The 16386-nt window shown below is 46.9% G+C and overlaps 1 protein-coding gene across 1 annotated transcript in view; it reads left to right on the top strand.

Annotated features, from left to right (window-relative positions):
- The window catches only part of POLQ (DNA polymerase theta), a 1553125-nt gene that overhangs the window by 1523037 nt on the left and 13702 nt on the right, over nucleotides 1-16386 (top strand). Inside the window, exon 30 of the mRNA XM_069635828.1 lies at nucleotides 2737-2852. Within this exon, the coding sequence (XP_069491929.1) occupies nucleotides 2737-2852 (116 nt within the window). The remainder of the gene's footprint in view (nucleotides 1-2736; nucleotides 2853-16386) is intronic.

Genomic DNA, 16386 nt, shown 5'->3' on the forward strand with positions numbered 1-16386 from the left:
AAATATCCATATATGGGAAGTGGTATCAGGGAGCTGGAGGAGAGGGAGAAGAACATAGCAGGGGTCCCCCTTCTCTCCTCTGTGCATTCGATGTTCATGCTGAGACTTTGCGGGTAGAAGTGTAATGATATCTAGAATGGAAAATGTGTGCAATGTACACATTTTACCAATGATCTGTCCAGTATAGTACCAGCTATGTTTGAATTAATAGAACGCTATGATCTTTGTTCTGGATTATGAATTAATTGTACCCGATCATGTGTACGCCCTCTAGGAACATTTGACTCTGAGGTGGGAAACATACCTACTCTAATCCTATTTTGGTTCTTTTAAATATGTGACTATAAATGTATCAAGATCCAAGAGCATTACTTGTAGGAAATGTGCACAAGGTTGAGATAATTACTTGGTTTTAGGAATTCTCTACCATGCTCAATGATAGGACCTGTTGCCTTAAGCAAAGTGGTGGTCCTCCCATGTATTTTGTATGTGTTCTCTGGTACCCCTCTGTATATTCCATTCAACCTTTTAAGGAGCTAGCTAAGATGATGATTACATTATTCTGGAGAAATGATAGATGTAGACTTTCTCCTTACACTCTTCAAAGAAACTATGAGGACGGGGGTCTTTGTGCCACTGATTTTAAAAGGTAGAATTTGGCCTCTCCGTTACAATGTATTCTGCAGTGGTTTGTGGCTCTGAAAAACATATAAGTGACAAAGCCAAAACATCTAATTTATTCCTGAAACAGACTCAAAGCTATGGGCTCGAACATGCAGGAAAAATAGGTAATGATGCAGTTCCTGTAGGAATTTCCAGTCTGGTTCCTCTCACCTTGTCAAGGCAGCCTTGGCGATGGATTTGAAGGCATTTCAAATCCACTTAAGGCAGGTAAAATCTAATTGGCGACCGGTTTAATAGTGATAGATTTACATAAGTAAAGGATGTTTCTAAAAATGTGTTACTTACCAAGGCAAGAAATGAGACTTGGTTAGGATTTTCATCCATACTGAAGAGACACCCAAGACTCCAACCATTATCCGAGGACTTGGGTCTAGACGATATGGAGTGACTTACCTGGAGTAGTCGTCTGAAGATTTGCTTAGATATCTTACTGTTTCAGAATGGGCCTGCATGAATGGTAAATTAGTATTGCAGAATGCTTTTTTTATACAAGTGCAATTTAATTTTTTGTGTAGAACATATATTACTGCTGTGATTGAGCACCACATTGGCTGTATCCAACCTCTGGACTGCCAAAGATGCAGAAACTTTGAAGGCACTTACTTGCATCTCTTGTTGGAGTGCACAAACATCTCTCGCTTCTGGAGACGAGTAATCCAACTTCCCACACAGTTAGACTAAAATATAAATGTGTGCATTTGGGTTATTTATTGGCCTAGCGTTGTATTGCATCTACTACCCTACACCCAAATGGCAATATGGAAGTCTGATGATTATCTAAGCTGCAGCTGAACATTACGCTCTGATTCATATTACCGATTTAGTGAGCAAGAACAATAATAGAGCTTTAGAATGGACTTTGTGGTATCCCCCTGACACTTATCCGCCATGATGCTCATTGATGTTTCGCATATGCACCTGCTACCCTTTGAGTTCTACCAGACAATTGGACATCTTGTAATTGCACAGATTGCCAATTTAGATTGCCCCTTTTAATTATAACATGGTAATTAAAAGTCAGATGATAAGACTTCTGCAGTGGACTGTTAAGGTTGTTTCATAGTTAAATGAGGATTGCCATGGCATGGAAATCCCAGGTGGGTCCATGAATAGAAAGGTGGTGGAAAGATTTGCGACGTTAGTCTGTGACCGAAACTACAGTGTGGTATGAGGCTATGCGGATCGGAAAGAGGGAATGTTCGGAGAATGTTTGGTCTGGACTACCTTGGTGCATGCATTGTTTCTCGCTAGACGATAAACCCCCCTGAACCCCTGAGTAGTTTTGGCAGGATGGAGGAGTGGTGGGATTTAGTGGTGAGGATTGGAGAGTACAGAAGGCCGGATGTGCAGGACTGGAAGAGGGTGAGTGGAGGTGCCATAGTGGAACTCCTGTGGACTGAAAGCTGTGAGTTACTAGTTTGTTTTGGTTAATTTGGGAGGTTGGTTACATAGGGGTAGATAAAATGTCTAAGATATGGTATATCAATTGTGATATTGTACGGTGATGAAACTTATGCAAAAGAAATATAAAGAAGCAGAAAAAAGGTTGTTTTATAGTTTGATTATTTCTTCTGTAAAGATAGTATCACTATCTTATAAAGATTTATTAGCCATACTGGACATTCTGAAGTACAAATATGACCTACGTAGCATCAGGTGTTCTATTGAATGGTTGCAATACTTCACTGCATATTCAGATATGACATTTCAATAATAAATTAAGGGGAATGGTGCTGTATTTGTAATTTTCCATTGCAATCAATAAATTACAATATGGAAAATACATGTTTGAGGATCATGGCACCTTTGGAAAGCATATCAAAACCTTGCTTTCACCAAATAGTTTCAGAGTTCAGCACGTCATTCTAGTCTAACGTAGCCCTGAAACCCACGACGTGGCATGTGTCGCTCAAGACCAGCTCACCAAATCCATACTCCATTATTTCACTATCTTAAAAGGATTTAAAACTGGAAAACGTGGAGAGCATGAATGCTTCAATAAAGAATCAAGCTATTTTTCCAACATGTTTTACTGTGTTTTCCCACTTTCAGGCAAGCTAGATAGAAGGCGACTTAAGGGAATGTTGCATCCCAGTAGTGGAGCATTCTTCATCTTACAGCTTCACGATGAGCTGATTTATGAGGCTGCGGAGGATGATGCAATTCAGGTAAGACCTCTGTTTTGATCTAATTCTTTCTGGGAGGGCATCAATCTAATTGTCATATTCACTTGTATTAAACGTTTGGACTAATTGACACTTTTCTACGACCACTCACTATTTAAAAAATAATGTATATCCTATGGCTCAATAAGGCCACCCCCTGGAAACTAATATGCATATGTCCACATTTAGCTTGTATCTACATTGCTGCCACACACGTAGGTATCATTGGACTGTAAACATTATTAGAAGTATTGAGTGCCAGCCAGTATGGGTGGTAAAACTGATGGGTATATTATGATTTAGCAAAATGCTCTTGTGGCCAAAATGTGACACTGTGGGGTTTCCGTCAACCAATTCTATTACTATATAAGTGATAGTGAAGAAATCTAGTCCCGTTTACCCACTTCTGGATCATTAACAATCACCAAAATAAGGATGGGAGGCTGTTGCTGATGTCACTCAATGGCCCCTATAAAGCATTGTGAAATGAGCGCTATTTGAAGAGATTGTGTATAGCCCACCATATGATTCCTACAATCTCTATACACTCAGCTGCCTACCCTTGAGCAGGGAACTCGAGACAGGTTGGGTTGCCACTCCGTCTCGTGTTCATAGTCGTCACTTATGCAGACAAGAAATAAATAATATTCTTGCAAGAATTGTATCCACTCCATTCATGAGGATATTTCATTTTATTGAATAATCATTTAACTATAACATTTACTTTCATAGTAAAAACAGTTACATTTGAGAAAATGTAAACGTGGACATTTTAGGCATACCTGTTCTATAGTGTGATGTAGTTGCACACACTACTGGACTTGAGAAGGCCACACCAAGCCTTAGAGATTGTAATGAATTCTAACCAAATTGAGGAGCCACATAACTCAAGCTTGAAGGGCCTGTACAACTAGCTGGCAAATTAATGGTGAAACCCTATCCTTGGAATTCTGGATAAACAATTCAGTGCAACTTGATCTGACCCGCTACTCTAAATCCCAGGATTAGTGGGACTGCCTGCTCCTTTGTACTGCTTGGCATTTACAAAAAGGTATATAGTCCTTGATTCCACTTTACCACCTCAAGGCAAGGTACAGAAATACGTGATGTGAGTGACCTGGGTGTCAGACCTCTAACTGGACGAAAAAGCACCAGGCAGTGAAGACATCCAGTCATTCAGTCCATTATCACGGAACCAGTCCAGGAGACACTGCAAAGTACCATATAAAACCGAATGTCTTTCCACTCAACTTCTTTACTAATCTGTACTATTATAAAAGTTAATAATACCACCTGAACAAAAGTGAGCAAAGCTGTAAGTATTTCTGATCCTTCCCAACCATTCAACCACAGGCCATACAACATACTGGATTGAAACTAGCAGAAGCTAGTCATTTTCCTAGTATCGTGATATTTGTAAACATTTTTGGGGAACCGAACTCTGAAAGACTTTCATCCATGAGAAGGGGTTCTGGAGGATAAGAATTCTCATTAGCTTAGTGATTTATGTTAGTGATAGGGGCAGAATAGGAATGTTGACTAGGACAGTATCTTTCATTGTAACACAACAGACTTCCTGACTGGCCCAAGTTTTAGTTTTGTTGAGGCTGGGAAACCCCTGGATCTTTCCCTTCACTCCTCAAGCACTCCCTTGTGCACCCTCTCCTCAAAAAGCCTTTTGTCGATCCTACCTGCCTGGCTACCACACTATCTCCATTACCCCTTCCTGGGGAAACTCTTGGAGAAGATGGCCATCTCCCGGCTTATCCACCACACGGAATCTGTTGGTTGTCTCAACGACCACCAGTCTGGCTTCAGAACTGCCAGAGGCACGGAAACTGGGCTCCTGAACACCTGTGAAGACTTGCTCTCTAATCTCGATTCCAACTCTCCTTCCATTCTCATCCTTCTTGACCTCTCCTCTGCCTTTGCCACTTTCGGTCTTCGCAGTCGTCTCCATTGGCAGGTCGTTACTCTGGCTGTGGATGTCCCACGAAGGTGAAACTTGCTGTGGACTGCAAAAAGGCCTGGCTGGAGAGGATAAGACCCCTGGAGACCCTGGATGGTATTCGGTGGCAACAGGTGCAGTGGGAGAAATAGGTGTCGGGTTTCAGGATTCTGCGGTTCACTGGCTGTTGGTTCTTCGGTGCTGCAGCCACAGCATGGACCTCTGGATGGCTTCTAGCGACCTGGACTCAACCACTGGACTACAGTGTTACGCTCACCTGACTCCCACGGAGGCGCTGGCCTGGTTCGCGCTGCTGTGACCTCTTCTAAGGTGATACGCAGGGTTCGTAAGACGGACTGGACCGGGCCCCCAAATCTGGCTTGTCTGGCTCGCAGAAGTATCCTTCTGTAGGCGAAAATAGGGGATTAACTGTCTGCGGGGTAATGCAATCGGCCTCCCACTTTCCCCTCTCACCCTCCTTGAAACCCTTCTGTGATTTCTCGTAGCGTCTCACCTTAGGGTCTGGAGGGACGAGCTCTCCATCCTGCTTCTGATGCAGGGGCGCGTTGGTATCCAGTTACTTCACTGGATTTTCGGATTGGTGAGAACCAAACTTGCTTGGCTTCCAGGTAAGTTTTTTGATAAGAGCTTCCCCTTGTGTCCATGCATTAATTTACTAATGCTAGTGTCTTTTTCCCCATAGGGGCCGGGGTACGGAATGCCGGGGAACAGGCACCGACCCGAAATGAGAGGTGAAATCCTTGTAGAAATCAGGTAAGTCTTTAGTGAGCGTTTTTTGGTAATGTCTTTTTATTCGCTCATTAACACTGATGTCTCTTTTTCCCCTTAGGGGCCGGGGTCCGGAAATGCCAGGATGCGGTGCAGACCCGAAATGAAGAGGGAATGAATCAACAGGTAAGTCTTAACATGGAGATTTAGCTTTCCTTATTCCCTTCTCTCTCTCCCCTTTTGTTCTGGTGTTTTTCTCCCTAGTCGCTGGGGCGTGACTGCGAATCTGGATGATCGCTGCTGAACATGGAGGCGCCCTGTAAAGGTGAGTGAATGCGGTGCTGCAGCGATCGACGCGATGAGCTTTTAAATTAAAGTCTTCCTTTTGAAGGATTGTCGGCGAGATGTCTCCGGGATGCGGATTTAGCAGGTAAGGACTTTTCCTTCTTCTGTTCTCTTCTTCTCTTCCTTTGCAGGTGATCCAGGATGCAGGCAGGCGTGGCAGAAGTCAGGATGCAGGAGCAGACACAGTGAGCGTCCAGCTGCTAGATGCAGAACAACGCGAAGCACGTGTGGCTGTTCGGGTGTGGTTTAAATAGCCTTGGAAGAAGTTCCAGGTATGTATCCTTCCCCCGACCTCGCCCGGATGGTAAATTAGTCCCACAGGTAAAGTAGTTCCTTTCAGGCCTCAAGGAGGCCGGGATCCTGCAGCATGGTTTGCATCAGGTAAGTGCACCCAAGCATTCCCATAATGAGCCTGGCGCCATAGGCGCCAGGACACTGTCCAAAGGGCCCCTATATGGGGTTGCTGGGTCCTTCCTTGGGGACTGGATGTCCGCTTTCGGGGACACCGGGCTTGAACCGGCTCCCCGGGAGCGGGCATCATGACATACAGACCCTCTGGACGTCTTCCTTGGATTTTGGTGGTGGGAAACCCACCAGTGGACTTTACTCTGCACACAGCGAACTGGGATCCTCTTTGGCGGGAAGAAGTGGTTGGATGCCGTGTCAGGGATGTCCCTTGAAAGATTCTTTGTTCAGGTGGAACCTTTACAGCTCCAGACCTTCTGGGGGCCAAGTCTCTTTTCTGCAAAGTCCCTTGCCTTGGAAGGCCTGCTGGACCATAAACCACAAACAAACAAAAGTTCCTCTGGTAATCTTTCACATTGGCTGTTTGTCTTTGTCCCTTGGATCCCCTCTGCCTGGCTGTGATCCTTCTTGCAACATGGGCCTTCCTCAGTCGGGTTCAGTATGGCCTTTCACAAAAAATATCAGCAACTTGTAACATTCAAGAGTCTTAATGTCTTTTTAAACCATCATTTACTGTGGACCTCCCTCGGTCGGGTTCACTCTTGTCCACACAATGTTCTTGGGTGTATTATGCTTCACCCTGATTCACAGGCATCCCTCAGCCGGGTTCACATTTGCCAGATACACAGTTCACTTTGCTTTATCACAGTATGAGATTTACTTGTTAACTTTTCCCTTGGCGTCCCGGAGTCAGATTCCCTTAGCCATTCTAACATGGTTCATGATGCAATCATTTCATCAGAAAAGCGGGGTTCGCTTCTCCTAGCTTTCTCCTGGCATCCCTCCATCAGGTTCACACTAGCCACAGTTCACAAGACCCCTCAGGTTCTTCCCTTTAGCTAAGTTCGGGTCTCAGAGCCCCAGTCAGACTTCCCTTAAAGCACCCAGCCAGGCTTCAAACAGTTCTATTAATACAATGTTCTCGGGTGTGTTACTGATTATCTGGATATGTAGGTATCCCTTATATGGGTTCACATCTGCCCAAGTAACACAGTTCACCTTGTTTCCTTAACGTGTCAAAGACCTTTGGCGGTACGAGGGGTTTTGCTCGACCCTCGTATGACCACCTTGACACTTCATGCAGGCCTCCTCTAAGGCCTCGTTGTACTTGTAGTTTCAACAAAACAAAAAGGCTCCAATCAGAGTCCTTCGAATGAGCACCCATGCGATGCCGGACCACTCTGCATCTGGACCTTTACTGGGATTTCTTTAAGGTTCGAGCACAGAAGTTCTTTCTTCAAACAGTGTTGTCTTCTGCAACCTTGGACCCGGCACAGTTCGGTTTACTATCAGTCCTCCCCGACTCACCGGCTGTGCTGAACTGTTGGATTTTCTTGTCTCTGGAGCCAAGGACAGCACCACAATGGCAGGCGTTTGTCACCGTTTTGGCTATCAGCAAGGGAGGGCTCTGTGTGCCGTTGACACCTGACACACCAGACGCCAGCTGGACTGTCCGGTCTTGTGATTTCGCTTTCAGAGGCTTTGTGGGTCTGAGTTGAAAAAGGGCAAGGGCAATTCCCTCCTCGTCCTTTCAGGACTCACAGCCTTCTGGTAAGGGAGATTTATTGGGTGAAAGGAAGGTTGATTTGGAAAAGCCTATAATGGCCTCATGTATTTTGTCTTCCTCCCCTGTGTAATACCGTGTCTCACCTGGGGCATACCCTCGAGCATAACCCCAGGCGCCCTACCGAGGTGATCCTTGCTCCCTCGTCCACCCTAAGGGTTGGGATCTGAGAGGGCCAGCTGTTCCCTGGCCACCTGAATAAGGGATTCTTGAGGTCTGCGTGAGAGAATACCCTCAGGTTTCTTACAGTGGTAGACAGCTATCTGGCTTTCAGTGGTCACAAACACTCCTCCAGGACCTTGGCGACACAACTGGACTTCTTTGACTCAAGATGTCCAAATACTCCTCTTCTGGATTCACAAAGACCCCTTCTCCGGAGGGCAGGCGCGCGGGACTGGCTTCCTCTGTACTTCTCATGAAGAGTAGCAAGTGCACGATAATCCCTCTTGGCTCGGGAAGAGGTCTCCTAACCAGGTCCTCTCTTGAATCAGTCCTTGGAAGAACACAGCAGCTTTCGGATTACGTGAAGAAGCTGAAGCAGCAGACTTCTTCCTCCAGCTGGGCTCCAGGGAACAGCTTCTTCTTGCTTCAGCTTTGACTTCAGCTTCTGAACTTCAGTTTCAAGATTTGCTTCTGAACAAATACACATTACACATTGATGCCGCGTTCAGGCTGCATTCATGCAGGCAGGCAGCCAATCAGGCTCACAGGCATTCAGGCCATTCACTCCACCCAAACATCCATAAAACAGAATGTGGGCTGGAGTAAGCACCCAGTATTTCAGAACACTATACTGCATTTACTCCAGTTTCAGTCAGGACTGGCCCAGGCACTGCGACACACACACACACACAGACACAGACACAGACACACACAGACACACACAGACACACAACACAGAATGTGAGTTCACTTCAGACTCCATTCATAGAGGTCCCGCCCGAACGGTGTACCCACAACACACAGCCCCTAGGAAGGCTCCAGTTACTCCGACAGTAGTCAGCCCCAGAGCCATATATGGTCTTTCCACCCAGCAGCCAGTCAGGAAGAAAGGGACTGAGTCAGGGCTTTCCAGGGCTTTGGGAAACAATGTGTAAAAGCTATAGAAACCAAGAGGCTACAGTGGCCATCTTGCCTTGGTTCAGGAATCCATTGATTCCTATGGCAGGGCCTGGGTGTCCCGAAAATAAAGGACACTCAGAGCCACTGTCAAGTCGGCATGTAGCTGCCACCAGCTATACCCTGATCTTTGAGCAACACAGAGATGCCCAAAAACACACACAAGGGGGACAAGGGCATACCCCCACCCATGGGTGCCATAAGGGTTTCCCATGGGTGTTAGTAACCAAACACAAACCATGAAGCGCTGCACTGCCAGAGGTCCAGACAGGACCTTCGCGCCAGAAAACGTGAGGAAAACCCACACATGGAAGTGGTAAAACAAGGACTAAGGAGCCCTGTCCCTCCAAAGGGTATTTCCAGCATCACAGTGCCCTCCCTCCTCTGCAAGCCTATCAATGTTCTGTGTATGTTTAAGGAACAGCAAATACTTCCACTAAGGGTGGACTCATTCCATTCAACCTTTACAACAACAGAAGTGTAGTTGCCCACACAAGTAATCTATCCCATCCGCAGATCATATGTAGTATGAGTTTTTGTAAACCAAATTTACAGGCTTGAGTAGCTATTGTGAGGGTGAGGTTGAGAGTAAAAAGTAAACTCCTTCCCATCGGGATGCAAAGATCATGAATTAAAGCCTTCAGTGTTTGTAATGCTTTCAGTGTTTGCTGATTTGGCAGAACTGAAGGATACCTCCTGATAGCACCAGATTGAAGCCTGAACCCATGAAAATGAAATCACTAATGAGAGATACAGATGTACTAAAAAGGTGAGGCTAAAATCCAGGATTATCTTCACTAGGCCCATATATTGATAATGAATAGACTGATGGAATACGGTTTCCCAGATCATGAGGAACCTGCCCTCAAGTTCAGAACAGGTGCATAAAAGGAAATTGGCTGGTTCACCTACATTGTATACCAGAATCATTGCAGCAATCAGTAACAATTGCTCTATGATGGTGTGGTGCCTCACTGCCCAAGAGCCGTAGCACTTGTTTATAAAATCCACAAATGTCTCCCTCAAGCAGGCAATCTGTGCTGCATGGTGATCTGTGCAGGCCAGCGGAGATCCTGCATCTGGTACTCATTGCTGGTTCAACCCCTGCATTGGGTTCCTCCACCCTAGTGGGCGTAGGAAGATCATAGGCAGTAGAGAGTATCTCAAGTAGGTGCAAAGGATCTGTGGTGATCCCCGGTTTTACCTAGCCTGGGTACTCTGCTGCATTTCCCAGACGCAGCTCAAAGCTTGTCCGGCAGAGGAGGGCGCTCTATCATAGCATAGCACTCAGCCAAGTCTTTTAGGCCAACAAGCAAGGTTTCTGGTCACTTCTGCAGCATCAAGAATGTACTCGGGCCTTGGGTAGTGTATGCAGTGTCGTAAGAGACCCAGGCAACTTTCCCACTTTTTAATCGGTCCAACTGTGTCAGTTGGCTGGAAAATGCGATCATTGCAGGGCTCTCGAAAGGGAGCTTCCGCAGAGAAGCGCTGTCTTGTTCTGGCTCTTAAAGCCTCTCTCCTGGCGCTGCTGTTTTTATAATAAAATATTGAAAAGTGCACATGCAGCCACTTTAAGTACTTGTGGTTAGACCATTTAGCATTTCTTAATATTTTCAGAATGCTTGTTGATTGAGAATAAATGCTACAGTATCACAATGTGAGACAATGGTAACACAAACAGGCCAGAGACAGCAGACTTGTGTAATAATGCTATTTATTACTGTCTTCTCTCCAACCACGATTGGCTTCATTGTAGTCTTTATCTCATGCAGGCCGTTGTGTCACTCTTCTCTCTTCTTTTCCTCTCGTGCTTGTCCTGTTCTTAATATGCCCAGATGAAGTGCTGCTCGTCCCACACTAACTCCTCCGTCAAAGACTGGCAAAAGAATGGACAAATCCATCATTGTTGACTGTTCCTTTAAATCTCCCACCCCCCCCCCCCCCCCCGATTGGCCATTGGTCCAGGAAGTTCCCACCCCTGCTATGCGTAGAAAAGGGCAGTTTCTGAACCCTATCCCCCTTTACAGAGCACCTGTATGGTTTGACGGTAGCTGTACTATGCTCAGGTAAGGTAGTATGCGTTTCAACACTCATTCTGTCCCTAGCGGTGTCCCGCTGTAAAGGGTGTGCTTTCCCGCCTTTCGCTGCTTTCTGCTGTGAGGGCTTTATGGGTCTGTTCTTGGGGGTGGAGCTGCCGCTCTGTCTCTCCCCGACTCCCTGCAATGGCATGCGGGAGCTGTAGGTGATGGTATCCTTCCCCCTGCAAGCCGCGAACACCCAGCGTTGGCACCCTCCTACTGCTGCCCTTTTCCGGGAGCTGGGGCCTCGTCCTGCTTGTACGACGCCTCGGCCGGAGCCCACCGAGATGTCGGCCCAGCTATGGCCCGCTCCGCCAGCCAGTTCTCAGAGGACATCTGCTGCTCCTGCTCCGGCAGCTGCTCCTCCAGCACCCACACTGGCAGCTGCTCCTCCTCCTCCGAGGATTTCGGCAGTGCCACACACAGTGCTTGAGTTTAGTACACAAGGCTCTGTTGCAGAAAGGAGCAGAGCAGACTATCCCTTATTTTGAATTTCAAATCCTTGCCTACCATGTGTCTTAGCAAGCTATGGTAATGTCTAGGTTTCCACACCACCACTTTCCCTCATCTGCCAACTCTCAGATGCGTGTTTTGTTCCTCATGAGGTAAAATGTACGTGTTTGAGACAGAGACAGGAAGAGGGGTTGGCATTGGGAGCTAGGGAAATAGGACCGGTCTGCAAATGGCCTGGGGTAGGAGTGCAAGGGCTGCAGGTTGTTCTGCCTTCTCCTGCCTTCCCCGGACATACTGACTCCCTGTAAGATCTCCTACACAGAACTCTCCTACCCCCCCCCCCCACCCCACACACACACAGATGGCCACCACAGGTCTAGCCGTTAGCACATCAGCACTAACGGAACCATGACTAAGCTCTCCTCTTTAATCACTCTCCTCAATCAGCTGCTAACCAGACCCAAAGCACTGTAGTTTATCAGATCTTGGGCTCTTCCCTATGGATAACCTACTCCCAAGTTTCTTCTGCCAAACCCATAGAAAGCAGATCAGCACATTTAGAAATTTAGGAACCAGGTATTGCCAACCTGCATCCGTCAACACCACAGGTTTCTCATCTGCCTTTGCCACTGTCCCACTAATGAACCCCACACACTTTTTTTGTCACTGAGCCAAGCGCATTGAGGACACCAATAGTGGCAGATGGGTGCTATGCAAGACCATTTACATGATGTTGTTTGCGAGGATGCCACCATGAATTATATTAACAGGCCTCATTCAGCTAAACCTCTGCATGATTTGAGTTGATTGTCACATTGTAAAAATCAGGTGTCAACAAATCAGCAAGTGCATTTGAAGGCATTGCATTGGTTACAGAAAATATAAAAATGTAACAGTGCATTTAAAATGTGTTTTACAATGCTTTTAAATACAATTATATTAAATTGGCACTTTATTGGAAGGCAGTATGAATACATAAATGAATATTTCTGTTTAACAAGGCTGCAGCCTGAGTATATGCATGAGGCCATGCGCAGTGCTTACTTGGAGTAGGATAGGTCTTCCCCTGGGAACCCTGGATCCACCGATAGGCCCACTGGGTAGGTGTCTACTTTGAACCAGGCACCCCATGTTATAGACTTAACTGTGCATGGCCTGCCAAGGGCTACCTTTTTAAGCTGTGCCCTTGACTCCCTAAAGTGACATGTATGTGGTCCTAGTCAGCTGCGCACTTGCCCCCTAAGTGTACGGTGGCTGTGGTCACGGCCAGTTCACCCTCACAGGTGGACACTTGAAAGGGCCTTTGGGTATGGTCAGTGGCCAGGTGACTTAGCCAAGCCCCCTATCCAACCAGAGTTGACATTGCCCATGGGCTCCAATCATGGGCAGTCCCAATGGCCTCTTGCCATGACCAGTGCTCCTATGGCTGGGGCGTGCCTTTTGGCCATGCCGATCTTACTCCTGTACCACCTAAAGTGACCACCGGCCATGGCATGCAGCCATGGCTATCTTCCACTGTGCCCTCTGAAGTGGCTACTGTCTATTGCTCACATTGATGTCTCAGAACTGAGGGAGGTTCCTGCCCATCAGCTAGACACTTTGTAGTCCAACTCAGAGAATCAGAATGTGAAGTACTTTAGAATTAGCAAAACAAGCTCTTAAGAAACCTTCTGGAGTGGGGGGTGTCTTTACTCCTGTTTTCTATAAGGTAGAGGAGAGGCACAGAGGACCCCAGCCAAGATTCTCTATTTGGTAAAACGTGGGCGAGCAATCAAGGCCTAGCTCTCAGAGGAGGATGCAGGCTGGTCCCGAAGTACAGTGTAGTCCCGAAGCACCCACAAAGGAATGTCCACACACTCTATTAGTGAATACAGTCTTTATATAATTAAGGTTCAAGGTTATACACAATCACAATAGCTCACTTTGTGCTCTGTTAATCTACAATGGCAAATATATACACAGGTCTACGTGGTACCACAATTACTATCAGATTTAATTAAAGTGCATCCCCTGTACTTAGTTTACATGTCACACAAATCAAGTAATAAAGAGAACCAACAATAGACATAGGAGGAAAGCAGTTGGTTAGAACACTTGGCAGAAACTGAGCACCTACCACCAGCCACAGTTCTGTATGAGGATCCCCCACCTGGGCAACCTGTAAATGAAGATATATTGTACAAGCCCAGTCCATATATTGTTCACAAGAGTCTTATTTCCTTCTAAATAGTTCTACAACCCCATTGTACCTGGAATAACAGAGTTCGACATCAGGTCGTCGATGGATCCTTCTTGAGCGGCTCCCTTTAAGGCAGGAGCCACGGATCTTCGAGATCCCACGAGGAAAAAGGGTGAACACTGTCATTGCGGCAGCAGCTTTGGTTCTTGCAGTGCTCGTTGACGATCGGTCTAAAACGTCCTGCAAGCTGAGGCGCGCGGTGCACCTCGACGATGAGTGTTCGTTGCTGCAAGGAGTTAATGAAGAATTTTGGCCCAGCAACGGCGTCGAGTCGTCTGCCGTTTCTGCGGTCTTCGGGTGGCGGGAAACCCACTGGCGGATTCTCCTCGGTGGCCTTGACTTTCTCCGGCAGGACGAAAGTGGTCGACGAGGATGAGCAAGGGAATCCTTGTTTCAATGTTCTAAGGCAAAGGAGCACTGCGGCTCCGGTCGGCGACTGCAGTCGTCGACGGTGATGGACTTCAATGTACGGGTGCTTCGCTTTGTGATTCCGCCGCGGTCCCGGTCTCCGGTCGGCAGCCTTTCGTAGGTCTGTCTACCAGGGTGCTTTGGCAAAGATCAGCTGGTGCACGATGGTCCCTTGTAGCTCGGGAAGAGTTCTCCTAGCCAGGTCCTCTTTTGGATCAGTTCCTTGAAGGCACAGCAGCTTTCAGATTAGCGAAGGACAGCAGCAGCGGTTCTTCTTCTTCCAGTGGGTTTCAAAGTTAAGCATCAGTTTCAAATTAAGCAGCGTCCATTTCAATGTCAGTTTCTACTTCAGCTTCTGAACGATTTCTAGCAGTGAGAGGCCCCCAGATATACTGTTCATCTCCTGTTCACTCGGCTGAGTCACACTCAGCCAACCAATCACTCAGAAGGGCATTCAGACAGTCAGGCAGCCAATCGACTCACAGTGCATTCAGGTCATTCTTCTCCATCCAGACACTCACAACACAAAATGCGGATTCAGACAAGTACTCTGCATTCATACCAGTTTTCAGGCAGGGCTCTCTTTCATTGTGTCAAACAGATACTAGACACCCACAACACAGAATGCGCATTCCTCACACACTCCATTCACCCAGGTCCCACTCCACGGGCGTACTCACAACATAGTCATTGGGAAGGCTCCAGCCAGTCTGGCCTGGACTTCCCCACAACACCATATATGGAACTTTCACCCAACAGCCAGTCAGGGGGAAAGGACAGAGTCCGGGCTTCGCGGGACTTTGGGAAAAGTAAGGTAACCGGCAATTGAACGCAAGAGGCCACAGGGGCCATCTTGTTTCCTATCGGGAATCAACTGATTACAATGGCAGGGCCTGGGAATCCTAAAATGCAGGATACTCGGAGCACCTGTCAAATCCAGCATGGAGCTTCCCCCAGCCCATACCCTGCTCTGTGGGCCACAAAGAGGTGCCCAAAATCATACACTAGGAGTACAGGGTCGTACTCCCACCCATGGGTGACATACGGGTATCCCAAGGGTCTGTTCACCAAACCAAAAGGAGGAAGAGCCGCACCGCCAGGAGTTCTACATGAACTCCTGCGCGGAAAGCAAGTCAGAACATACCTGATAAGACAATAAAGGACAAGGACAAGGAGGCCCTGTCCCTCCAATGCATTTCCAGCATCACACCTTTGAATTAGCAAAACAAGCTCATAAGAAACCTTCTATTAACGCAAGACCACAATTACTAAATGAGGTGTAGGCTGACTTGGAAAGATGGAAGAAAGTGGCTGTATACTGTATTGTAGCACTAAAAATGACTACCAAATCTGATCCGTTTCCATCTACCACTATTGTTCCAAAATTCATCTAGTGCCACAAAATATTCCAGGTCTTCAAGTACTTGGAGGAGCTATGTTTAAGGGCGGTCTCATAGTAATCAAAAGATACTTCTTTGTTGCACAATTAAGTATCACAGTAGATTGGGAAAAACACAACATTGACAAGAGATGGCTTCCCATAGAAAAAACACCCGTTTGCTAGCTCCTACGGTTCCCAACTAGGGACACAAACGGTTGGGCAAGTGCTAGGATCTGTTGCAGCTATGTTTACCTGTTTGGTCTCAAGTGATTAGAAAATGTAATATTTGTGTTAATATACCTCACCTTTCACCGCTAGTATTGGCCACTACTGATTTTAATACACTTCAGAGCCAACCTTGTTTCAGAACTTGGGGGAAAAGAGGAGCAGCAGGATTGGTGGTGTGGGTGTGTCACAAAATTGAAACACCTATACTGAATGAAACACCCCTGAACTTCAACCAGGCAGGGAGGAGGCAGTAGCCAGACAGAAGGCGCAGCCGGCATCCGAAAAAGGCAGATGAGCGAGGCTGCAGACCGACCCCTGTTTGGGCCTGTCTGGGCACATACGGCAAAGCCGGAGCTCTTTGCATGCCTATAAGTTGTGCAATAGACCACGTTTCTCTTCAGCCCGCTGTAGCTCCAGAAATTAATATTTATGAGGTGACCCACCAACTAACACCAACTACCTCTGCACAAGGTAAGGAGAGACGTGCCCCCGGTACCCTAAACTAAATTGTCTTGCACTTTCATCCCCACCGTGGAGCTGCCCCTACATCTCACATTGCCCCTCTTCAGGCCCTGGCACA

The sequence above is a fragment of the Ambystoma mexicanum genome, chromosome 7p (assembly GCF_040938575.1).
Source record: "Ambystoma mexicanum isolate Mex_15411 chromosome 7p, UKY_AmexF1_1, whole genome shotgun sequence".
Classification (NCBI taxonomy): Eukaryota; Metazoa; Chordata; class Amphibia; order Caudata; family Ambystomatidae; genus Ambystoma; species Ambystoma mexicanum.